At 36.3% G+C, this 27,099-nt stretch overlaps 1 protein-coding gene across 2 annotated transcripts in view; it reads right to left on the reverse strand.

Annotated features, from left to right (window-relative positions):
• RELN (reelin) overlaps nucleotides 1-27,099 on the reverse strand; it is a 496,941-nt gene that overhangs the window by 128,306 nt on the left and 341,536 nt on the right. For both annotated transcript variants that reach the window (XM_032402324.1, XM_032402325.1), the window contains exons 18-21: nucleotides 25,519-25,752; nucleotides 24,688-24,849; nucleotides 19,664-19,900; nucleotides 47-239 (exon numbers count right to left, since the gene is read on the reverse strand). In XM_032402324.1, the coding sequence (XP_032258215.1) occupies nucleotides 47-239; nucleotides 19,664-19,900; nucleotides 24,688-24,849; nucleotides 25,519-25,752 (826 nt within the window). The remainder of the gene's footprint in view (nucleotides 1-46; nucleotides 240-19,663; nucleotides 19,901-24,687; nucleotides 24,850-25,518; nucleotides 25,753-27,099) is intronic.

Raw genomic sequence — 27,099 nt, forward strand, 5'->3', positions numbered from 1 at the left:
TGTAAAAAGAAGGAGCCTACACAAGCATTAGAGAAAACAGACTTACCTCTTGGACCAGGTGCCAGGTGAGGCCGTGATTGTTTGAGTACTCCAGCTTCACCTGGTTGTCCATGTGCGGAGTGTATTTCTGGCCACAGCCCATCACCAAACTGAACTGAATCATATAGGATGCTCCTATCTGCATTGACTGTGTTTCCACATAGCGCATACTTGACGCAAGTTTAGAATCTCCCGTGAAACTGAAAGACAGAGGTGGGAATCAGAAGATTAAAAACAGCGAAGTATTAAGGGAAAACGAGGCTCTTCATTTCATACCATACACCAAAATAGCTTCATTTTCCCTGTTTAAATCTTGCCAAGCTCGAGAATGGATTTCAGTCAATCTAATAAATGCAATTAAAACAATCTGCCTATCAAAGAAGCAATGTTTTTTTTTTAAAGTTAATACCTAGAGTTGTCAAATATATTTAAAAATGGGTACTCACTCATACATCGTTCATGAGTGTAAACCTTTTGACTCATTAATCTCACTTCTTAGAATCTATACAAAGGAAATAATCCTAAATTCAAGGACAGTTTTATAAAATATGATGAATATTGCAGGTCTACTTATAATAGTAATTGGTAACCATTTCAATGTCAAACTACAGGGAAAATGGAATCCTTAAGTAAACTGGGATAGACACTTGACAGATCATCCATATTTCAAATATTTATGAAGGTAATGTAATCACATTAACATGCTTATGAGAAAATAAATTTTTAAAAATCCACAAAATGATGCATAAAGGAAATTCACCAGAATGTTTGCAGTGGCTCTAGTTGGTGGTGGGAAACTAGTTCACAGCTTTTCTTTTCTTTTTTTTAATTTTCCAAATAGTCTTCAATGCTTAGGCACTTTTTTCTTTTTTTTTTTTTAAATTATGTTATGTTAGTCACCATACAGTACATCATTAGTTTTTGATGTAGTGTTCCATAATGCTTAGGCATTAAATACTGAAAACATCATAATGTAGTTTTAATGACTGTGCCTCAAGTCAGTAAAATTTTACTGGGTCCCAGTTGAGTACCATGTAATTGTAAACTGTTTGAAGACAGGCACAATTACTTTTTTAGAGCAAGCTGCTCAAGGAATTTATCATCCATCAGAGGAGATTAAAATATGGACACATTTTCACTGTGGTTAATATGGGTCAATGTAAACATTCCCAGGGTTAACCCCACTGGGGTTTGTCTGCCACAATGCTTGGTACTGCTATTGTGAAGCAGGGCCAATACCACACATCAGCAGTAGCTCCTATTAGTCAGGGGCCTGAGCTGATAAAAAGGGAATGGTGCAAAAATCTGTGATCTCTTTGAGGCATTTAATATTTTTTCTTATTTGTCCTTTGCTGAGTCAGCAAAATAAGGATTAACTACTTCACCTTGCTTCTTGCAGACATTAAGATGTTATTTAAAGATGGAACATTGTCCATATAGAGGATCATCATGGGTTTGGGCTCAAGGTTACAAAGTGCAAGAAGCTTTTTCCTAACAATGACTAATTACTCTTCACCAATTTTAAATTCAGTTTTTACACTTGGACAATGAATAGAGGAATAAAATGGTTAAGAACCCCAAACTCTGCTTTAGCTGAATGGTCAATAAAAGGAAGGGATGTGTCATATTTATCACTGCTGGTGTTACACACCCAGGGCTTACAAATTGTTTATTGTTAATAATAAAGATGCCCACACGTTGTTGAGTCTAGGCCATATCTTCAGACTGTACTAAACACAATACCCACATTATCATCCTTAGTTCCATCCTTACAATAACTCTGTGAAGTAGGACTAATATCTCTAGTTAACAAATGGGGAAATAGGGATAGTAAATGGTAGAGATTCGGTATAAACTCAGCTCTGCCCAACTCTAAAACCTCTTAACCAATACACGATCTCTCTATCTTTCTATTGTTAAAAGATGGAGAAGAAAATGCTGCAGTTTTGAATAACTTTCATATATAGTTAATTTAAAAATCATTAACTTTCAGTTACTGTGTAATGATACTTTGGTGTTAGAGATAATAAACCCACGATTGCTGCTGTGTGACAGTGTATGGGATGCATTCTCGCAAACACAAAGCTGCAGAATGCAATTTTCAGCAACATTACAAAACAAAAGAATAAATATAGAAGAAAAACACTAGTAAACTATAGGCACAAACTTGTCCATATAAATTCCAGAGTCTTTTAAGTAAGAAAAAAAGTCCTGACTGCTTCTCCCCATGAGAAGTAAATGTTGCTTTTGACTTCAAGGGTTAAATGCTCTTTCTAGTGCCCCTTATGAGGAAGGTAAATAAGGGAGCCAACTAATTAGTCATTTGAATTGCTTACTTTATTTTTTAAAAATTAAAAATAAATTTTAATTTAAATTCAATTAATTAACATATATTGACTTGTTTACTTTAAAGGTATGCTATCTATCCTGGGCAACTGGGAAAAACCACACGTGCAGGGCAGCACAGTCTGCAATCCACGGAGAGCCACTAGAACTTTCTCACTCATGTCCTGCACAGTATTTCCTCACCCCAGCATTTCTGAAATAATTTAAGATTATTTTCATAATCAGTTCCTTGTAAATTCCTCCCTTCAGAGATGGTTTAGTGTCCTTGCAAATCTAAGAGTAACAGAAAGAAATGCTGTGTTTTGTAAATGCTGCCTGCACGTAACTTTTGCATGGTTACAGTCAACCATGAACCTGGTTAAAGACAGTGAGAAGGATGCGCTCTGTGAGCTACCCTCACGATAACAAGCTTTTAAAGGTGCTAAGACACCAAGAAAGAAACAACATAAAAATGATATAAAAGGACAAGAGTGAGTCTCAGGCGGCTGGCTGGCTCAGTTGATAGAGCATGTGACTCTTGATCTCGGGTGGTGAGTTTGAGCCCCACATTGGGTGTAGAGATTACTAAAAATAAAATCTTTTAAAAAGATCAAGAGTCTAAATGAGATCTGTTAAACAGTGACAATAAAATTCTTACTTAGCACAAATATCTGTTCTACTAGTAGTTGCGTCTTTTCTTGTTTTTGTTGTGAGCTAGACCTGAATGCTTTCTAACCAAAATGCTTGCCATACTTCATGGTACCATATGATACCTATCCTGATATATTTTTTTTTTAGTTTAAATTCAATTAGCCAACATATAGTACATCATTAGTTTCAGATGTAGAGTTCAATAATTCATCAGTTGCATATAACACCTAGTGCTCATCCCATCACATGCCCTCTTTAATGCCCATCACCAATTACCACATCCCCCCCCACCTCCCCTCCAGCAACCCTCAGTTTGTTTCCTAGAGTTAAGAGTCTCTCATGGTTTGTCTCCCTCTCTGATGACTTCCCATTCAGTTTTCCCTCCCTTCCCCTATGATCCTCTGTGCTGTTTCTTATATTCCACATATGAGTGAAACCATATGATAATTGTCTTTCTCTGATTGACTTATTTTGCTCAGCATAATACCCTCCAGTTCCATCCACTTCAATGTAAATGGTAAATTTTCATTGTTTCTGATGGCCGCATAATATTCCATTGTATATATATACACCACATCTTCTTTATCCATTCTTCCGTTGATGGACACCTAGGCTCTTTCCACGTTTGGCTATTGTGGACATTGCTGCTATGCCACATTGGGATGCAATGCCCCTTCAGATCACTACATTTGTATCTTTGGGGTAAATACTCAGTAGTGCAATTGCTGGGTTGTAGGATAGCTCTATTTTCAACTTTTTGAGGAACCTCCATACTGTTTTCCAGAGTGGCTGCACCAGCTTGCATTCCCACCAACAGTGTAGAAGGGTTCCCCATTCTCTGCATCGTCGTCAACATTTGTTGTTTCCTGACATGTTAATTTTAACCATTCTGACTGGTGTGAGGTGGTATCTCATTGTGGTTTTGATTTGTATTTCCCTGATGACAAGTGATGTTGAGCATTTTTTCATGTGTCTGTTGTCCATTTGTATGTCTTCTTTGGAGAAGTGTCTGTTCATGCCTTCTGCCTTGTTTCTGTAGTGTAGTGGTTATCACCTTCACCTCACCTATCCTGATAACTTAATTGGAAGCAAAATAACACAAGAAAAGCACAGACATCTCTGCCTTAAAAATCTTGACCATTCATAGTACAAGTTCACTCAATTGTTTATGATTTATTCAAGACTGGCTGAAAGCCAGTAATATTAGGTCAGCTTTTCCCCTTCTGAATATGCTGATGTTCTTACTCAGCTGGAGTTTTAGAGGTGAGAATTTGACAGACTGCCATCCTTTAAGTGATAAAACTGCTCCTCTTTGTTGCTTGTTTAAGTCAAGATAGGTTCATAAAGGCAAAAATGAAGCTGAACTTCTCTGTTAGAATCAGAGAAACGAAAAAGAACAGTCCACATCAGCCTTTTGGGGAGAAATTCTGGAGACAGAATGCATTGGGAATCAGGACCCTTAGTTTCATTCATGTTGATTTTCAAGAGTGCCTCAAAAATAAAGGAACAGTAAAAAAGCTCCTGCATGTAATTACAAGATTTAATGAGAGAATGGGGACAATTCTTTCCACTAGGACAAGATTACTTCTGGTAAAATGGATGACACCATAATGTAACTCAGGTCTCCACAGTTCTATACTTACCCATAACACAGCTCCTTTGCCTCCTCCTCCCTTGTTAATCTCACATATTGCCAACGACCTGTTTTCCTGACTAGGTTGGAAGCCTCTCTGCAGGGAGAGATCATATCTTATTCATCCCTGCATCCCCTAAAGCACTCAGAACCTGTGCACCTCACAGAAGCACCTGGTGTTGTCGCAGGACATCATGGTTTTCCAACAGCTAGATTATCTTATTTGACCTTTGAGTCAAGGTCATTTGGGAGGCCATGAGGGATCCTTAACACTGGGTTATGGAGATGAAAAACCCAATAGCTGAGTTGCTGGCCCCAGGATTACACAGTCACTAAAAAGCTAGAAACCAGGCCTTCTGATTTCTACTTGAATGTCCTTTCCACTCTGTCTTGATATTAAAGACATTTAAAGAATGCTGAATAAAATGAGCACATGAGTGAGGCTTCTCAACTGGGAAGAAGGCAAGTTTTACAAAACCATAGTTACTTACATGCTATAATGAACACAGACAAGGTTTTGAGGTTATTCTCACTTAAAGAAATCACTCTTCCTGCATTTCCCCAGCGGCTCTTTCCCATCTCCATAAAAAAGGCTCTTTTATATGAAGGGCAGATACACATAACCAACGTAAGTGGGAGAATACTCGGACCACAAAGTTCCTTCAAGGCAAATTCACCCAGGGACTGAGCCATTTTCAACAACTGATCCCATCTCCTTAAGAAAGGTTTGGTAATGGGGTGCATGGGTGGCTCGGTTGGTTAAGCACCTGACTTGATTTCAGGGTCCTGAGATCAAGCCCTGTGTCTGACCCTGGAGCCTGCTTGGGATTCTCTCTCTCCCCCTCCTTTGCCCCGCCCCCGCTCTCGAACATGCATGCGCTCACACTCTCTCTCTCTAAAAAAAAAAAAAAGTTTAGTAAGTTAGACAATGTGTCTGAAGTCTCACTACCAATATGCCACAAGACAAGATAATGTACCAATATTTACATTTCTTAGAAACCTAAGCAATATTCTACTATTTTCAAGGACCCCACAGAAAAGAACAGCTCTGCAAAGCTCATTTCCACAAAAATAGAAGAGCAACATAAAGCTGGTTTTGGTTTGAAACCATTCAGAAGTTATATTCATCTGCAAAAGGACATGTAAATAAATCTAAGCCTCTCTAATGTCATCCTTTTCATTTTGTTTTTGCAATCATCAAAGAAATATTTGAGGGAGTTGACTGTCTTGTTGATATTGTGGAATTAAAGGTGGCATTTTAACTCATTTGTTATTTCTATAATATTATATCTCAAAACAGAAATAACTATACTATATTAGTGGATTATATAAATTTTACATTTACTGGAAAAAACAATCTGGCCATAAAGAAGTTTTTTTTTTTTTTTAAAGTAAAAATTCGCAGTTCTACTACCTAAAGATGATCACTGCTAACATTTTGGTATAAATACTTCCAGACTTCCTTATGTTTACACACACATAAACACTCACTTCTATTTCTTTAAAAAAAATTATTATAAAATCATAATAAACATGTTCCTTTTTTAAGAGAGAGAGAAAAAGAGTGCATGCACAAGTTGAGGGTAGGGGAGGGACAGAGGGAGAGGGAGAGAGAATCTTAGGCAGGCTCCACATGCAGTGGGGAGTGGAGGTGGGGCTTGATCCACAGGAGATCACGACCTGAGCCAAAATCAAGAACTGGCCACTTAACTGACTGAGCCACCCAGGCAACCCTCTTTTTTTTTTTTTTTCCTTTTTACAACTATTTCATTGACATCTCTCCATATTGAAAAAATGTTGAGAATAAAGCCTAGCTCCAATTATGGAACTCTTTCGAAGTTGCTCCATTTTTCACTGTTATAAACAATGCTGCTATAATATGCATCCCTATATATCTTTGTGTACTGGTCCAATTATTTCCTTAGGATAAATCTCTAGAAGCAGAATTGCTTGGTCAAAGCAAATTTTAAAAATGAGCATCTACTGCCAAGTTGCCCTCAAAAAAAGGTGGCACTGAGTTAGGGCAGTGGGAAATACAGCCTTCCAGTTATGGAATGAATAAGTCACAGGAATTAAAGGCACATCATAGTGAATATAGTCAAGGATATAGTAATAGTGTTATATAGTGACAGATGGTAGCTACACTTGTGATGAGCACAGCATAATGTACAAAGAAGCTGAATCACTATGTTGTACACCTGAAAGTAATGTAACACCATGTGTCAACCATACTCAAATTAAAAAAAAAACTTTTTAAGTTCTTGTGTATTTCTAAATAGCTAGACCACTCCTTATTTATTTTGTTGAGTTGGCAATCAAGGGTGTGGCAAGAGAGAAAAATACATGAAGAATCTTTGAAATTCTCTCTTTTTTTACCCTTTCCACTATGGGAAGCCAAGCAGGGCCATCTGAACACTTTTAAAGGACCTTGATAATTTTAATGTTGGAAACTCCATTACACATCATGGCAAACATATTAAAGTACATCCATGTCAATTAAATATATTTTTTCACTGCAAAACCTTCAAATGGATATTATAATTTTGCCTTTAGATTTTATTTGGCCACTAGTAATGCATGTAATTTACATTTGGTTATAATTTTTCAGCATACTCAGGAATCTGACCAAAAAATTATTTCCAGTATCATGAAATTTTATGAATATTCAAATTTAGCAATGAATGGAGTTAACATATATTATGTTTTGTAGATAGTTAATTTAAATTTATTTAATTTAACTATCTTTATTTAATTTATTTAATTAAATTTATTAATTCTATTTTTGCAATTTTCTTGTCATATTTTTGAGACAATATTCATTTCCCCAGCCCCTGGACTTTTTCCAGGCCCCTGGAAATCTTGCAGGTGCTGGCATGTGCCCAAAATGACTAATGAAAGAACTTCCCAGGAAGAGGCAGAGCTAATGCAAAGATGCTAGAAGAGGAAAGAGCTTGACTTATTGGAATAGAGAGATCAACATGGTTGGGGTGGATTGAGTGAAAGGCCGAGAGGCAGGAGAGGCCAACTGGGCCAGGTCACTCTATCTACACTGGAGATCTCCTGAACCACTGTCCATAGAAAGTAATTGAATTTCTGCTTCAATAAGCCACACATACCATGAATCTAAATCATTAAATGTAGAACTCTCTTGTTAATTTGTTTAGTGGTGTGTTCTATTACTTCCAAATTCTCACTTAGCTACTTAGTCCAAATGGAGATTTTTAAGGAAATCTCACTTTGGAGAAATAAATCACTTAAAAGTCAACTGTGCGGACAACAACAGGACGTGAGTGTTGGAACACAGCCATTTTATCCATTTCTTTGGCAGGTCCCAAGGCTTTGTCCTTCAATATATATCTTCGAGTGGGGGCGCCTGGGTGGCTCAGATGGTTGGGCGTCTGCCTTCGGCTCGGGTCATGGTCCCGGGGTCCTGGGATCGAGCCCCGCGTCGGGCTCCTGGCTCGGCGGGGAGCCTGCTTCTCCCTCTGCCTCTGCCTCTGCCTCTCCCCCTGCTCGTGCTCTCTCTCTATCTCTGTGTCTCAAATGAATAAATGAAATCTTTAAAAAAATATATATATATATATCTTTAAGTGGTCCATTTCTCCATTGCATCATTCTGTTCCTAGCATCATTATAAGCATATGCAAATGACACTGTTAGCCTTTGAGCTGAGCTTCTTCTACTGCTTCTCCTATTACTCTCTATCATCTGTTCTCCAAAGAGCAGCCATAATTATTTTTAAAATATAAGTATGATCACATCACTCCTCTGGATTCCCATAAAACTTAGAGTAAATTCCAAAATCTTTATGTTGCTCTATAAGGTCCTAGGGGCACCTGGGTGGCTCAGTCGGTTAAGCATCTAACTCTTGATTTTGGCTCAGGGCATGATCTCAGGGTTGTGAGATCAGGCCCTGCATGGGGCTCTGCACTGAGTGTGGAGCCTGCTTAAGATTCTCTTTCCTTCTCCCTCTGTGTTTCTCCCCTTCTCTAAAAATAAATACATAAACTCAAGGTCCTAATATAATCCAGTTCCTTGCCTGCCTCAGGGCCTTTGCTCTTGCTCTTTTAACTGCGATGCTTTCCTTGCACACTTTATACATCATTGTCTCTCATTATTCTGGTCTCTGTTCTAATGCTTTCCTGACTATCTTACCTAAAATCATTTCACTCTCCACTTACGCTGCCTAACATTCCATTCATCTGTCCTCATAGCACTAAGTCACTTTCTGAAATATTATTATGGATTTGTTTACGTGGCTACTGGTGTTATTCCGCTTTAGAATGTAAACTCTGCAAACAAAAGCCTTTTCTATCTTCCTCTCCAGTACCAACCGCAATACCTCCAGCACAAATAGTACCCAATAGTGCAATCAATAAACAGTCACATGTATAAATTAGTCTATCAATGAATGAAAGATTTCATGTAATGAAATCCTCATGTTGAAAAAGCCTAATACATAGACTCTATTTTAGAAAAGTCATTTGTAAACCTGTTTGGGGGAATATTCAATTATATTACCAATTGTAGAGAGGCACTAATACGCCTGGTTACTGAAAGTACTCTTTACATAGTTGTTGAAAACAACAGTAAGTGACTTTTCAGTTTGTCACTCAATATATTTACCTTATCTATCTGCTAAGCTTCCTAGAACGATCACTTACCATGAAATGGCGGTTGAAGTGGCTCTTGGGAGCCCACCTCATCCCAACTGGCTTCCGTGAGCAGCACAATTTAAAATTGATTTACTGCTCTTTTTTCAGAGTCTCTGTAAAAAATAATCCCAAGAATACTCTAGGCTTACTAATAAACTATTTAAACTGACAAAATTTCTACATAAGACATGGGCTGATGTTCAATGAAAGAAAAATCCTAAAGAAAAGTACTTGGCTGTGTCTTCTAATAGAAGCAGCTGGTGGCATTGACGAAACTGAGGCTTTGCAACTTCACGAGAACCCTCAGCTTGCCCTGACAGCTCTGTACCTTACCGAGAACCATTTTTGTGAGGGACAAGGAAGTGATACGATATTACCAGCCCTAGACCAAGATCATGAATTCTTTTTTTTTTTTTTAAGATTTATTTATTTGACACAGAGAGAAAGAGAGAAAGCACGCACAAGTGGGGGAAGGGATATAGGGAGAGGGAGAAGCAGGCTCCCCGCTGAGCTGAGAGCCCAACAGGGGACTTGATCCCAGGACCCTGGGATCATGACCTGAGCCAAAGGTAGATGCTTAACCCACTGAGCCACACAGGCGCCCCAAGATCATGAATTCTTAAATCGCTTACCACCACCACCAACAACAACAAAAATACCAAGGCTCCACAAATTCTAAACCAAGGACCAAACCCTAAAGGGTAACTTCTTTAAGAACTCCTGCGTCTTGGTATACCACAGGTGTAAATCTTTTTAAACTGAACGCTAATAAACTCTTCAACACACCAAAATAAACTAGGCTTTTTCAATGTGAGGATTTCATTTCATGGGACACCCACCCTGTAGCTGTTCTCCCCCTTTTGCACCTGTATTTTCCTACATCCCCAGGGCTGACTGTGCCACCTGGGGCTGGTGTGAAAAACTAGGCTTCCCAAATCCTCCCATCACAACACTAAATACCACATCACATTACCCTGTTTTCTTGATTGAGCCTGTTGTCATTCACAGCTCATTTCACTTTTGCATATTGCTCTTTTATTTTCTCTCCACTTTCATGACAAACCTTAGGAAATTTCTCTTTCTAAAAACCGACCCTAACAATGCACGTGCTACTGATTTACTTGTATAAAGAAAAGAGAGCACTTTAATTAAAAAAAAATTACACATAACAAGGAATGAGTACCTTTTATTTTAACACCCATCAAAGTACCTAGGAAGCCTTTCAATATTTCTACATCTCATTGATCTCTAAATCTTTTAATTAAATCTGCTTTTCCTCAAGCACCACTAAAGATAAAAACTATACCTTTTCTTTTTTTCCCATCTTTTTTTACTTTAATCTTTGCCGGTTTTATTGAGATATAATTGACATATACTATTGTATTAGTTTCAGGTACACAACATAATGATTTGATATACGTATACATAGTGAAATGATCACCACGATAAGTTTAGTCAACATCCAGTCACTTCACATAGTTACAAGTATTTTTTTCTTGTGATGAGAACTTTTAAGATCTACTCTCTTAGCAACTTTCAAATACACAATATAAGCATACCTCGTTTTATTGTGCTTTGCTTTATTGTACTTTGCAGATATGTGGGGGTTTTTTTGTTTGTTTTACAAATTGAAGGTTTGTGGCAACCCTGTGTCGAGCAAAGTTCTATTGGCATTTGCTCATTTGGTGTCTCTGTGTCACGTTTTGGTAACTCACAATATTTCAAACATTATCATTATTAATATATTTGTTGTAGTGATCTGTGATCAGTGATAATGATTCAGTGAAAGCTCAGATGATGGCTAGCATTTTTTAGCAATAAAATATTTTTTAATTAAGGTAAGTACATTGTTTTTAGACATAATGCTATTCCACACTTAGTATACTATAGTGTAAACATAACTTTTCTATGCACTTGGAAACCAAAAAATTCGTGTGACTTGCTTTTTCTAACATTTGCTTTATTGGGGTAGTCTGGAACTGAACTTGCAATATCTGAGGTATGCCTGTGCAGTCTAATTATGGTCTTCATGCTGGAAATTATACGCCCATAACTTATTTATCTTATAACTGAAAGTTTGTGCCTTTTTAATATTTTATTGTTATGTTAATCACCATACATTACATCATTAGTTTTGATGTAGTGTTCCATGATTCACTGTTTGCATATAACACCCAGTGCTCCATTCAATACGTGCCCTCCTTAATACCCATCACCGGGCTAACCCATCCCTCATCCCCCTCCCCTCTAGAACCCTCAGTTTGTTTCTCAGAGTCCATAGTCTCTCATGGTTCATCTCCCCCTCCGATTCCCGCCCCCTCATTTTTCCCTTCCTGCTATCTTCTTCTTCTTCTTCTTTTTTTTTTTTAACATATAATGTATTATTTGTTTCAGGGGTACAGGTCTGTGATTCAACAGTCTTACACAATTCACAGTGCTCACCATAGCACATACCCTCCCCAATGTCTATCACCCAGCCACCCCATCCCTCCCACCCCCCACCAGTCCAGCAACCCTCAGTTTGTTTCCTGAGATTAAGAATTCTTCATATCAGTGAGATATTATGCCGAGCGAAATAAGTCAATCAGAGAAAGACATGTATCATATGTATCATAAGTTTGTGCCTTTTGACCACCTTCACCCATTTCACCCACTCCCTACCCCCCACCTCTAGCAACTACCAATCTGTTCTCTGTATCTATGAGTTTGTTTTTTTCCAAGGTCAATCCAAGTTATTGTGAATGGTAGGATTTCCTTCTTTTTTATGGTTGAAAACATTCTATTGTACATATATATCACATTTTCTTTATCCATTCATCCATGGATGGACACTTAAGTTATTTCCACATCTTGGCTACTGTAAATAATGCTGCCATGAACATGAGAATACATGTAACTTTCCAAGATAATGACTTCATTTCCTTCATATATATTCTCAGGAGTGGAATTACTGGATCATATGGCAGTTCTATTTTTAATTTTTTGAAGAACCTCCATACTGTTTTTCATAGTGGCTGTGCCAATTTACATTCCCACCAACAGTGCACGAGGGTTCCCATTTCTCCACATCCTCACCAATACTTGTTATTTTTTGTCTTTTTTGATAACAGCCATTCTAACAGGTGTGGGGTAATAGCTCATTGTAGTTTGCATTTGCATTTCTCTGATGATTAGTAATGTTGTGCACCTTTTCATACCTGTTGATCATTTGCATATATTCCTTGGAAAAGTATCTACTTACATCCTCTGCCTATTTTTAACCAGATTATGTGTTTGTTTGTTTGTTTGTTTTTGCCATTGAGTGGTATGTGTTCTTTATTCATTTTGGATGTTAACTCCCTATGGGATATATGATTTGCAATTATTTTCCTGCATTTCATAGATTGCCTTTCCATTTTCTTAATGGTTTTCTTTGCTTTGAAGAAACCTTTTAGTTTAATGTAGCCTGACTTGTTGATTTTTGCTTTTGTTACCTCTGATTGGTATTATATCCCAAAAAAATCACTGCCAAGATCTATGTCAAGATGTTTACCATCTATATTTTCTTCTAGGAGTTTTATGGTTTCAGCTCTTATGTTCAAGTTTTTGATTCATATTTTGAATACATCTTTCTGTATGGCATAAGATAGTGGTCCAGTTCATTCTTTTGCATGTGGCTGTCCAGTTTTCCAAATACCATTTACTGAAGGAACTGTCCATTCCTCATTGTACATTCTTGGCTCTTTTGTCAAAAATGAATTGACCATATCTGTGTGGGTTTATTTCTAAGCTCTCTATTCTGTTCTTTGTAGATCTATGTGTCTGTTTTCATGCTAATACCATACTGTTTTGATTACTATACCTTTGTAAGGTAGTTTGAAACCAGGAAATGTAATGCTTCCAGCTTTGTTCTTCCTTCTCATGAGTGCTTTGGCTATATTGCTCAGATTGCTTTTGGGGTCTTTTGTGGTTCCATAAAAATTTTAGGATTGTTTGTTCTATTTCTGTGAAAAATGCCTTTGGAATTTCAATTGGGATTGCATTAAATCTGTAGATTGCTTTGAGTAGCAACTAAATGGGCATTTAAACATTAATTCTTCTAATCCATGAACATAGAGTATCTTTGTATTTGTGTCTTTTTTTAAAAGGTTTTATTTATTTATTTGAGAGAGAGAGCACAAGCAGGGAGGAGAGGGAGAAGTAGGCTCCGCACTGAGCAGGGAGCCCTACACGGGGCTCGATCCCAGGACCCTTGAGATCATGACCTGAGCTGAAGGTAGACGCTTAACCGACTGAGCCACCCAGGCACCCCTTTGTTTGTGTCTTCTACAATTTATTTCATCATTGTCTTATTGATTTCAATGTATAGGTCTTTCACCTCCTTGGTTAAATTTGTTCCTATGTATTTTATTCTTTTGACGTAATTGTCAATGGGATCGTTTTCTTAACTTCTTTTTCTGGTAGTTCATTGTTAGTGTATAAACATTTGGGGTTTTCTTCTATATTGATTTTGTATCCTGCATTGTTACTGAATTTGTTTACCAATTCTTAGAGCTTATTGGTGAAGTCTTCAAAGTTTTCTATATATATCATGTCACCTGTAAATAGAGACAATTTTACTTCTTCCTTTCTGATTTAGAGCGTTTTATTTCTTTTTCTTGCTTAATTGTTCCCACTAGGACTTCTAGTACTATGGTCGATGAAAGTGGGGTGGGCATCCTTGTCTGGTTACTGATATTAGAGGAAAAGTTTCAGCTTCTCACCATTAAGTATGATATTAGCTGTGGGCTTTTCATATATGACCTTTATCATGTTGTGGTATATTCCATATATACCCAATTTGTTGAGAGTTTTTATCATAAATGCCTATTGAATTTTGCCAAATGCTTTTTCTGTATCTATTGAGATGATCATATGATTTTTATCCTTAATTTTGTTTGTGGTATATCACACTGATTGATTTGCACATGTGGAACCAACCTTGAATCCCTGGAATAAATCCCACATAATCATGGTGTACGATCCTTTTAATGTATTGTTGAATTCAGTTTGCTAATATTGTGTTGAGGATTCAGTTTTGGTAGGTTGTATGTTTCCAGGAATTTATCCATTTCTTCTGAGTTATCTATATTTGTTGGTGTATAATTGTTCATAGTTCTCTTACAATCCTTTGTATTTCTGTGGTATCAGGTGTAACTTCTCCTCTTTCCTTTCTGATTTTATTTGTTTGAATCCTTTTTTTTGGTGAGTCTACCTAAAGGTTTGCCTATTTCGTTTATTCCAAAAAACCACTCTTAAGGGGGTGCCTGGGTGGCTCAGTCGGTTAACTCTGGCTCAGTCAGTTAAATGTCTGCCTTCGGCTCAGGTCATGATCCCTGGACCCTGAGACTGAGCCCCGCATTGGGCTCCCTGCTCAGCGGGGAGTCTGCTTGTCCCTCTCCTTCTGCCCCTCCTCCCACTCATGCTCTAATAAAGAAAGAAAATCTTTAAAAAAAACCCACTCTTACTTCCATTGGTTGACTTTTCTACTTTTTAGTCTCTATTTCATTTATTTCTGCTCTGATCTTTGTTATTTCCTTCATTCTTCTAACTTTGGACTTAGTTTTTCTTTTTTATCTACTTCTTTGAAGTGTAAGTTAGGGTGTTTACTTGAGATCTTTCTTGTTTCTTAATGTAGGCATTTATTGTTATGAAACTTCTTTTTGCTGCATCCCATACATTTTGGTATGCTCTAATTCCATTTTCATTTGTCACAGATATATTTTTATTTTTCTTTTGATTTTCTTGACCCATTGATTGTTTAATCTCCACATTTATGAATTTTCTAATTTTCTCCTTGTAATTGATTTCTAATGTCATACCATTGTGGTAGAAAGAGTTGCTTGATATGATTTCAGTCTTCTTAAAAATTTTAAGGCCTGTTTTGTGTCCTAGCCTATGATCTATTCTGAAGAATATTTTGTGTGTGCTTGATAAGAATATGTATTCTTTGCATGGGATGGAATGTCCTTTTGTAAATATCTGTTAAGTCCATCTAGTCTAATGGGACCTTGAAGTTCAATGTTTTCTTATTGATATTCTGTCTGGATGCTCTATCCATTATTGAAAGTGGGTTACTGAAGTCCTCTATTATTATTGCATTGTTGTCTATTTCTTCCTTTATGTCTGTTAATATTTGCTTTATATACTTGGGTCCTCCTATGCTGGGCACATACATATTTACCAGTGTTATCCACTTGTTGGATTGACCCCTTTATCATTATATAATGACCTTCTTTGTCTCTTATTATGGTTTTCCCCCTAAAGTGTATTTTGTCTGATATAAGCTTAGTTAACCCTGCTTTCTTTTGGCTTCCATCTGTATGGAATATCTTTTCCATCCTTTCATTTTCAGTCTGTATGTGGTCTTAAAGCTAAACTGAGTCTCTTGTAGGCAGCATATAGTTGGGTCTTATTTTTTTATTCATTCAGCCAGTCAATGTCATTTGATTGGAGGATTTAGTCCATTTACATTTAAGGTGATGATTGATAGGTATGGGCTAACTATTGCCATTTTGTTAATTGTTTTTTGGCCGTTTTTAATTCATTTGTTTGTTTTTTCTCTTGCTCTTTTCCTTTGTGATTTGGTAATTTTCTGTAGTGGTATGCTTAGATTCCTTTCTCTTTATCTTTTGTGTATTTACTATAGATTTTTACTTTGTTGGCACCATAGGCTTATATAAAATCTTATATTTGTAACAGTCTATTTGAAGCTGATAAGTTTGAATGCGTACTATAAAGCTCCACATTTTTACTCCCTCTACCCACATTTTGTTTTTGATGTTACAATTTACATCTTTTTATCTTGTGTATCCATTAACAAATTATTGTAATTATAGTGATTTTTAATACTTTTGTCTTTTAATCGTCACACTAAGTTTATAAGTGATTTAGTTACCATCATTACAACATTGGAGTATTCTGAATTTAACCATATACCTACCTTTGCCAGTGAGGTTTATACTTCCAAATGTTTTTCTGTTACTAGTTAGTGCCCTTTTGTTTCAGCTGTCAAAGCTTCCTTTAACATTTTTGTAAGGTCCACCTAGCAGTGTTGAACTCCTTAGCTTTTTCTTTTCTTTTTTAAAGTAGGCTCCCCACCTAACATGGGGCTCAAACTCATGACTCTGAAATCAAGAGTCGCATGCTCTACTGACTGAACCAGATGGGCACCCTGAACTCCTTCAGCTTTTGCTTGTCTGGAAAACTCCTTCTCTCTGCTACTAAAACCAAAAGCCAATTCTAATATGCTATAACAACCATCCCTCACAGCTGTATACATTTTGAAACCAAAATCTTATATATATGACAGCAATGTCCTTATCACCTGTATACCTTGCTAGTCTATTAGATAAGATAGACGAATGTCAATGTCCTTTGGTATTATCACTAACAGTATTAGTCAGATAATCTTTAACAAACCTCAATTAAAATTATTCCCTTAGTGATCTTAAAATATATGGAGGAAGTTTTAAAGACTATTTTTAGAACAGAAAGCAGATAGACGTTCTGATATCAGATACTGTGCATGGAAGAAAGGAAAGTCCTACAAATAATTAACAGCAATTCATTTCTCTGTGGAAAAAAGTGCTCTATGATGACACACTGTAAAGTGATTTATAGCATATTGACTCTAATTCTTCTAACGAAAAAGCAATTGTCCAAGTTCTCCCTGGAGAACACTCAGCAGCAACAACCCATGCACATGGAAAGGCATGAGTTAGAAAACGAGAACCAAATGAACTCACAGCTGGGAAAAGCCAACAATAATTAATTTAACACCAGCCATTTGTAGAGAACATGTATACATTTCAAAATTTCCCTTGAGAGGAACAAGGTCATTGAAGGGCAGAGGCTACATACTTCAACATGTTCAAAGAATGTTTACTTAATAAGATAATATGCTCCAAAGGTTTTACATAAAAAAAAAAAAAACAACTCATCTTGGACTAGGAGGTTAGGATAAAGAGTTGGTAATACCATCACTTGAATTTCAATATTGTAACAAGTGTTTCTGAAAAACATTGCCAAAGTGAGTTCTCGTTGAACTTGAACAATATATTCCTCAACAGCAGCAGAGAGAAAACAGCGTCATTAAAAGGGGCTTTATTCTGACTCATTGGCTAAGAAAATGGAACAGTTTGAGATCTTCCATGTTGCTTCATTTTAATGAGCGGCGAGAATTTTTCATGTCCTTATTAAAGTAGTTAATGTATTTCTCTAGTCTCATTATCACTGCCAGAGTATACTCTGTTGTTTCATAACCAAGACAACTCCTTTTCGTTTCAGAGAAGATCAGAAAGTCAAATCTGATTGCTCACATGTGGTTGTTAATAAAACTCCCATGGGGCTGCTTAAGGTGCCCATGGGGATTGTACAATTATTTATATTTTCTTATGGTTTTCTATAATTACTGTGATTGTATTTTCACAAAGTAAATGTATCTCCACCAATTAAAGCAGTGGTGGGTTAAGAATATTCATCAGACTCGTGTGAAAGGATATTGTTCTTAGGGTTTTGATCAAAGCACAGAAATTAAACTGCTGTTATCATGCATTCAACCCAAGTGTTAAATTAAAATGCTCAGCAACTTTGGAGTCTATTTGAGCAGATGTTAACTATTTATGAAAATAAACATGATACAGGACTTGCATTCATGATATGACTCATTGTTGCATTAAAAGTGCTGGGAAAAAAACCTACTACACAAATCACGGGGGATATGGTTTATGGTATATGATTGATTTGAATTACTGTTAATTCAGGTCAATTTAAATTTTCAGAAGCATATAATTCTAATAAATCTCATTTTGCTTCTTTGCTTCTTCTTACTTCACCTCACCCCTTTGTCTTTTTTGAAGTCTCAAGGACTAAGAAAGAATGTTCATAAAAACAAGCATCTGAGGCTATCAAATAAAAAACACACAATATAACCTTTCACACTTTCCCATATAGACATCTCATTCTATCTAGTTCAACAGTGCTTGCAGCAAAAGTGACCAGCTGTACTTCCATTCCATTAGCTGTTATTTTGACGCTAGAATGTTAGCCTGCTGTGTGTGAGATGTGATGTCCATGTACGATTCCCATCAAAGGTAATTTTCTGTGCAATGGTGTGTAAAATTTACCTCTAATTATGATAAGGTCACTGATGGGTCATTTATGATATGTTCTCTGGAGACAACTGCGGTGAATAGCTTTCAGTGATATTCGTCTGGAGAAATTAAATTGGTCTGACCATGACTCCATAGAAAGTAAAACTCCCTTAGAAAATTATTCCTCAATCATGTTTAAAGCCCTAGAGGAACCGAGAGAGGGGCAGTATGCACACTGGTGAAGGCTGTGGGTTTTGGAATGAGGCAGACCTGAGTTTTAATCTAGAGTCACTGGGCCTAGAAGCCCTATGTGGTCTGGCCTTTGCACAGTTCTTGGCTTCTATCCCTGACATTTGCTCCCTCCCTCCCTGGGCTTCCTGGTTCTTGACTATGCCACAGTCAGTCTCACTTCTGGAGTTTTTGCACTGCAAATTTTCCTGTGGTTGGAATGTTCTTCTTTCAGATCTTCATGCGGCTGGAATTTCCTTTTTCTCCTACATTCTAATCAGTGGAATGTATCATATCCACCAACTGAACTCCCTGAACATAGCCTCCTCCTTCTCCCTACCTTAAGTAGCCACCTCTTGATGCCAGTTAATCACTGAACATCATTCTACTGAAGTTCTTAAAGTCCTAATCATGGTCTTAAATTATTTATTTACTGTTTATTATATTTATTTACTGTTTAATGTATAACAAAGCTTGCATTTGACCATAAATCTAAGATGGAAAGATATCTTGACTAGGATATTCTATAATCTTGAAACCCCAACAACATTAACTATATGGTTTGGTGGTCCAATATTGCTTGATAAGATGGATTTAAAAGGAGATCTTAGTCAGTAAGTTAGGGATGAAAAAACTTCCTGGACTGTATGTAAGACAGCATGAAAAGAGAACTAGTTATGACAAATTATTAAAATAGTCATTAGAGTGATTTCACATTTCACTGTGATCGTGGTGGGCCTCTACGAAGGGACTATGTGTTAGTCACTTTAGTTATTAACACTTTTGGAAGAGGGTTTTTATATGTCACAGTGGGTTATATTTATTTAAATCTATCAGTATTTTGCTTTCAGTCCTCCTTCCCAAGATATCTTACTTGTAGACATAATAATGACTTTTGAAATGGTTCGTATTCAGTAAATATTTGTCAGCAAATGAATAAGTGCTGGATGGACTAGAAGATCATTCTTGTGTTCCAATCCTCAATGCAAATTATAACAAGAGAGATGAGGGATTCTTACCAAAGTGTCCAGTCATGGCCACAGTATGGCTGAACATTTCCAAGGTAGAATCCCAGAGATTGAGTGACCTCCACAAGATTGGTAAAGTCAAGGCTAATGCTGTTGAAAAGGACAGATGTCATGATAATCTCATCAATAGCCCATACGTCTTCTCCCTGGGAAGAATGATATGGTTGCCACCATCTGAACTGAATTCCAAACTGTCTTGCATCATCTGGTAACTCTACAGAGATTATTCTAAAGGAAAAAAAATAAAAGTAAACGTTCCGATTACTTTGATATCTTAAAGTACAAACATTCACAAAAGAATATTTTTCTCCTGTGGTACAGCATTTAAAAAAATAGTTCTCACACTATTATAAACGTTCTTTTGAGATTTCCAATTTCTTGTCTGACTCCAAGTCCTCTAAACACATCCAAAAATATGACTGCTTTCAGGAAAGCTAACTCAATAAAACACAGTTGTCAAAGTGGCAGGATTTGTCCCTTCGCCTGAAAAAGGATCGTGGGCACCTTGTTACACATATTACAGTTTGAGGCTGGTTGGAACTGTGGCACTTCCTAATTCCCATGAGTTTAGCAGTGTATGAGGTGACTTGCTGTGTCATGGTGGCTATGACAACAAACCTGTATGTGACAAATGGGGAAGAAAATTAAGAATAATATCTAATTTCCAGGAGCAATTACTGCACACAGCAGCAGGAGACCTACATTAATTGCCACTGCAACATCTGCCTGAAAGCTCCATAAATCACCGTACCATGCTGCTCACATCCATACACAAGGTGAGATATGAAGCAAATGCCAAATGGAACATTTGTCTCCATCAATGCACACTTAAATGCCAGGAGAGGTGTTCGCAGCAAACACACACTAAAGGGACTGAGTCTTTTTCCCAGCGAGCAAAGGAAAGCTCCCTAAGACGTGACTAGTTGGATAACTTAGAAACAAATTATTAAAAAAAAAAAAAGAAATTATTTAAAAACTTCAATGTCTAAGGCTGGATTTAATTAGAAATTAGATTGATTTTCATATTTGTATTACGTTTATTCTTAGTTATTGCATAAAAAATGTCAAGTCACATTTTGGAAATGTAATTTTTTATATACTTAGAGTTATTAAAAAATGATATCTATTTTCTCTTTAAATAATTTGTATATGGAAATATGGGATAGAATAACATGATTTTCATCACTATTAATTATACAAACTACCAGTAAAAAACTGGTAGAATTTTTTGCAATGTGAGAAAACACACTTTTTAAATAATGAAAAATCAATATTCAAATACAGAAATATAAATTTTAAAACACTGCTTAAATTAAAGTAACATTTATGGTTTTTACTTTTAAATACTTATGGTTTTAAATACTTTAAATCTGTTAATTTTTTTATCAATGTGAAATATTAGAAGAGTAAAATTTAGTTAAATTGAGTATTTTAGTAATTTTCACTTTAATTTCTAAGTATTTATTAAATAATCAAATAAGTATATTTATTTGTATTAACGTATCAAATATGTAAAGAAATAAAATAATTAAACTATATTTAAACTGGCTCAATAATGAAAACATTATGCATTAATTTAATAATTTAATTTGACCATTATGTTACTGGAAAATTATAATTTTCCTTTATATTAATAATTTTAGAAGCAGTTACTATTCTCTCTGATGAAAATAAAGATAATTTAAAAATAACACCTGGAAAGTAGAATTTCTCAGGCAACTTCAAAGGTTATTTTCCTTTATTCTAGTGCATATATATATATATATATATATATATACATATACAGTGTGTGTGTGTGGTAATAGTAATTGAAATGACCAATATTTTCCTTGGCAGAGACATTAAGACTGTGGGTCTGTAATCAGACTCTTGGGTTGAAGTCCCCACTCTGACTGATTAACTAGTAGTTAATAAGTTCTATTAGCTAGTAGTTAATATTAACTAGTAGGTAATAAGTTTGCAGCTGCAGGGAAGGTACTCGACTTCTATGTGGCTCGCCATCTTCATCAGTGAAGTTGGGATAATATCCTTATGGCAAAGTCAGAGACATTTTTTGGTCTTTCACTTTTGTCTTAGTACCTAGAATAGTATCTGGCATACAACAAAAACTCAACAAATTTTTGCTGCATAAATGAAGTACATATTGTCCGTATACCCCAACAGAAATTTGAATACTGAGGCACAGAAGGGTCAAATATTCTCCCTAATGTTAAGCAGCTTTCAGGTGACAATGCCCAGAGCTGGATCGAGGCAGGATGGTTGTAGGGCCTGTGCTCTTGACATTTACTTCATATCTGAGTGGGGTGGGAATGTCTGCTTCCACTACTCTGTGCACACTGCAGTGGCCACTCCCACTACTCTGTGCACACTGCAGTGGCCGCTCCCACTACTCTGTGCACACTGCAGTGGCCACTCCCACTACTCTGTGCACACTGCAGTGGCCGCTCCCACTACTCTGTGCACACTGCAGTGGCTGCTCAGAATAGCTATGGAACCAATTGATCCGAACATTCCTAGAGCCCAAGGACTTGGGTCAACTTTCTGTTATCAATCTTCCTTTTGGGGCAGAGACTAAGCTCAGACACGTCTTGTCATCACATAATCAAAGCAAAACTAAAATAAAAATCGGCTTTATAATAATTTTAGAATAAGAAACAAGCCCTATAATTAAGAAAAATGTAGAATAATTTTAGTTTCAGCAGTGATATAAGGTTTTACATTAAAAATACCAATTAGTTCTTGACATTCTAGTCAGTGTGAATTAAAAGATCAACTTAGATAAATGTACAGGCTTTACATTTTATAAATAGCCAGCAGATAGAGTTCCTTTATTTACTAAATGACTCACAGGCAAACAAATTATTAGAAATCGGCTAGGAGTAATAGTGATTGGCTAACTAGCATATCTATGGATCATACCTCATTTTTGAACAGCCAAGGCCGAAAGGGACAATATGGAATTGACAGCAATTACAGGCAGCAATTTATACTGAAGAAAATACAGCAAATGGCTAAAGGCATCAAGATATATTTAACTCTCCTATGAAGGACTTACATGGTTTGTGTTATTTATCGTAAAAAATGCAATTTAGAATCTAGAATATATCAAATTCTACTTCTGCCATGTCACCTTTTATTAATATTTGTAAGAAAAAGGGAGATGGAGGAAGAGTCTCATGGACAGAGGTACATGCGTGAAAAATAAAAGTGTTCTTAATACCTCTACCATGTTCTCTTTTTAAAAATATCTCCACTCGATCTTAATCTTTCAAGCAATGCACATACGTAGTGCTGAAAAGCCATGTTGATTCTGCTTAGAAGAAAAATGTTGCTGTCAAATGGCAGGCAAGATTAAATGCACCTTTGCAATAGCACATTAAATGTGTAATTATTTTTCATATCAACAAAGATTAATTAAATTTCATGATAAAGATTGATTATTGAATTTTGGAGCTGTCCATCCTTGTTAGAAAAAATCATGTTTTAGGCCAAGTTGACTTAGGACAGTGATATTTTCTTCATGCTCTCATCATTATTATTATCATCTTGATTTTCATTTAATTCTCTTTTAATATTTACTGGAGAGTCTATGAAATGTTTCTTTGGTATTCATGTGTGTCTACTGAGTGAGAAAGCTGAGCTTCGCCTTTCATTTACCTTTATAGGGAAAACACTCAACACATTTGATGTGTTCTTAAAATTTTATAATGTAAATAATTGTAATTCATAATTTGTTAACTATTATCTCTGTTACATGCTACTCTATTTTCTATGAAAATAAAAGTTCTCATTTACTTACAAACACCTAAATGTGGCGACTGCTGTCGGCAACATTTTTAAGACTATAAAATCTATGGGGCGCCTGGGTGGCTCAGTTGGTTAAGCGACTGCCTTCGGCTCAGGTCATGATCCTGGAGTCCCGGGATCGAGTCCCGCATCGGGCTCCCTGCTCAGCGGGGAGTCTGCTTCTCCCTCTGACCCTCCCCCCCCTCATGCTCTCTGTATCTCATTCTCTCTCTCAAATAAATAAATAGAATCTTTAAAAAAAAAAAAAAAGAATATAAAATCTATGATCAGTGCCCCTGTCTTTTTGCATTGGTGCCAGTGCAAACCTCAGAGCCCAAAGCCCTCACTCGCTTTCATATTTCCCCATGATCAAAATGTACTTCCAAAAAGGCAAACGGTGGTAGTTCTTTACTAACTGTGAATGTAGCCACAATGTCACCTCTTCTAAAGGTATTTTAATTTTCTCATTCTCCTCTTCTGCAACTTTTAAAAGACTTTCAGTGAGCAGGTCAATAGTGTTCCAGAAGAGGCGAGGGCCCTCTGGACATCTCTGAAATTGTACCACAATGGTGATTACTACTCTGATGACATAACAGGATGGCTCTGCTTGAAGCCAAACTTAAATCTCACAATCGCAACTATAGGTTATGAAATGGATAAGCTAAAGAAAAGCAGAAGTGGCCTGAAGAAAGACTTTAAGTAAATCCTCACGCTCCATTTTTGCCAGGGACTCTATACCTGCTAGAAAAACTTACCTATACTCCTTACTTAATCATATTACATGCAAATTTTAAATACATACTGGTTATCAGATTTTATGAATTATTGTCCCATGTAATTTATTATAACATATTATAATATATTGATAACAATTACTTGTTAACAGCATTTATAATTTAGTACCATATCAAAATCATATACAATAGGATGCAGTAGAGTTGAATAAGGATAACAGTGTTAACTATTTTTTTCTTTCCTGGGCATCAAAATATTTCCCTTAGATATACATTTCAAAATATGAGAATAAATTTCCTCAAATTATCAGAAATCAGTAGGACTAATGAAATAGAAGAATGTGATTTGCTAGTTTTTTTATTGCAAGACACATCAATCTTTGTCCTCATCATCTCTCAGTGGAAAAATATCTTGAATCTTATACCAGTTGAATGATGATTTCCCCAGGAAGGAGATATCACTCTAACCATTTTTCCAAATGCTTTCCAACGTACCTGGGCTCATGATAGTTGAGATATGAATAGTGCTCCAAGAGTTTCCAAGTTATCCCATTATCATACGAATAATGCAATAAAACTCCTTCACCAGGCTGGTCGGGGGCTCTGCATGTGCTCAGAACAGACTTGCTCCCCAGCCTCAATGTGAACTGGAGAAACCTAGACATGAATTGTCTGTAATTAGTGTGTGCATAAACATTTTTAATCATAATGCTCATTTTGGCTTTTAAAGAATTCCAAACAAATTTAAATGAACTACTCAAAAGCTGCATGTTTCCACTCATCTCCCTTTTATAAAATGTAAGTAATTTCACTGTGAGATGTATGAATATGTGTAGAAGATGAGGTCAATGCATGTTTATATGCAGATATATCCATACAAATATAAGTGTATGTTTATACATACTTGTATACTATGTACTTGTGTACATACACTTAAAGTGCCAATCATTCCTTTACTGCATTATTTATTAGGCACTGGGGGAAGAGAAGATGTAGAGTAAATCTAATCAGCCTCTGCAAGCTGTCAAATAAAACTACATAAATAATTAACTAGCCCTTGGCTTAAGAACACAGTTTTGATGCTAACATTTCATATGTTTAAAAACCTAGTCAGTCATTAAGTATCTTAAAGTCATCAGTAGGCCTTTTAATTTATTAAAAACTAGGGCAAATTAACCCTGTATAAACTAACTGTAAGCTCCCTCTCGGTTAAAGATTGAAAGATGTACATATCAGCAAAAAAGGGAGAAAACTGGAGAATAAAGAGATCTAAATTCAATCATTAGCATCTGGTTTCGATATGTATTCCACCCTGCCTTAACTCACCTGGATTGTGAGCTGTCAAGGAAAGATGTAATTAGCTGACGCCTCCCATCTTTGTTGAAAACCAGGGCCTTACCACTGGCCAAGACACCACAACCAAAGCTGACTTCAGCACCACGGATAGAGTAAAAGTTATGGTAAGAGGAGAGCCTGGAACTGCCAAAGCTTTCAGAAATAAACATTGGGAATGTCTGGGATGCCATCTCACAAGCTGGGCCAGAAAATCCAGGGTCACACCTGAAAGAGATACCATAAAATAAAACTTAAAGCTGTTGGTCCTTTCAGAGATCCCTGAATCTAATTCAGGGAGGAGGAAGTCCAGGGGCCAGGATTTGATTGAATGGTAAGCGAGGCTCATTAGTCTTTGGAAAACAATGAATCTGAAGACTTGATAAGGGTGATTGACTACAAATATTCCAGAAAAATATAGTCTTTGCACAGCCTTGCTATAAAAAGCTTGTGATTAAAACAATAATTCAGCACTCATCTTTAACCAATGTCAGCGATTTGTCTGCATCTAACATTGTGCACATTTCCAATTTAAAATCTTTGTAAAAGGTGTATTATCATGTATATACTTTTATTCTCAATTATGTTCATTAAATTTGTAAAAGAAACATCAATAAAATACTTCCAGAGACATCTGGAATAAATTTCCTCTAAGAACAAATGTAAAAATACACATTATGTTTGTGATAGAAATTATTTGAAATATTTGGAAAAGATTGGAAAATAAATCTATCTTTATTTCAAACTTAGATTGACACTATAAAGGGAATGTGAACACCTTGTCCTTAGCCGAACTGTGCTGCTCACAGTGGAATCCCAAATTAGTAGTGCTTCAAGAAAAAGAAAAACAAAACAGAACAAACCCCACACAACAACTTGCCTCCTGCTGTATTTATATTAGAAAACTCACTGAAGATAACTCCATAGGTGAACATCAGAAACTTCTTATATTTTAAGGCATTTACTCATCAGGAATTAGTTTTAAATTCTTTTTTTCTTTTCTTTTTTTTTTTTACTGCACTATTTCTTTTTCACTATCTATACAATGTCACCCATTATAAAATTAAATTGTGTCTTTTTGGGGTGGGGTGAGGGGTTCTCATCTAAGCATTCAAAACCTCCTAAAATCTGAAACAAGCATTTTAGAAAGCCATGAAGTACCAATGAAGTGATACTATGACATAATTCTGAAAAATACTTCTTTAGCACTAGTGCTGAAACTGGGACCTATGCTGGCCTAACAGAGAGGGTCCACGGAGTGGATGAACAAATGTCAAATTGTATGTGTACTGGATATTATGGGGGAGAAGAGTTACAGTCATTATCATATTATCAAGGAAGTTGGACCCTAAAATGCCGAGAACTGCTGCAGCGTGAAGTCTGAAGGTTGTTCAGCATTAGGGATGGGAGTGGGAAAGAAAACCAGTATTTATGGAGCATGTAAATAAGCCTCAAACAATATACTTCTTTCACACGTTATCTCACCGACTTAGTGAATAGCCAAGTAGTTTCCAAAAAGGATAAAAACTTAGCTAAGGAGGACACATTTTGACACTAGAAAACTGAATGTGGTTT

The sequence above is a fragment of the Phoca vitulina genome, unplaced genomic scaffold (genome assembly GCF_004348235.1).
Source record: "Phoca vitulina isolate PV1807 unplaced genomic scaffold, GSC_HSeal_1.0 scaffold4, whole genome shotgun sequence".
Taxonomy (NCBI): domain Eukaryota; kingdom Metazoa; phylum Chordata; class Mammalia; order Carnivora; family Phocidae; genus Phoca; species Phoca vitulina.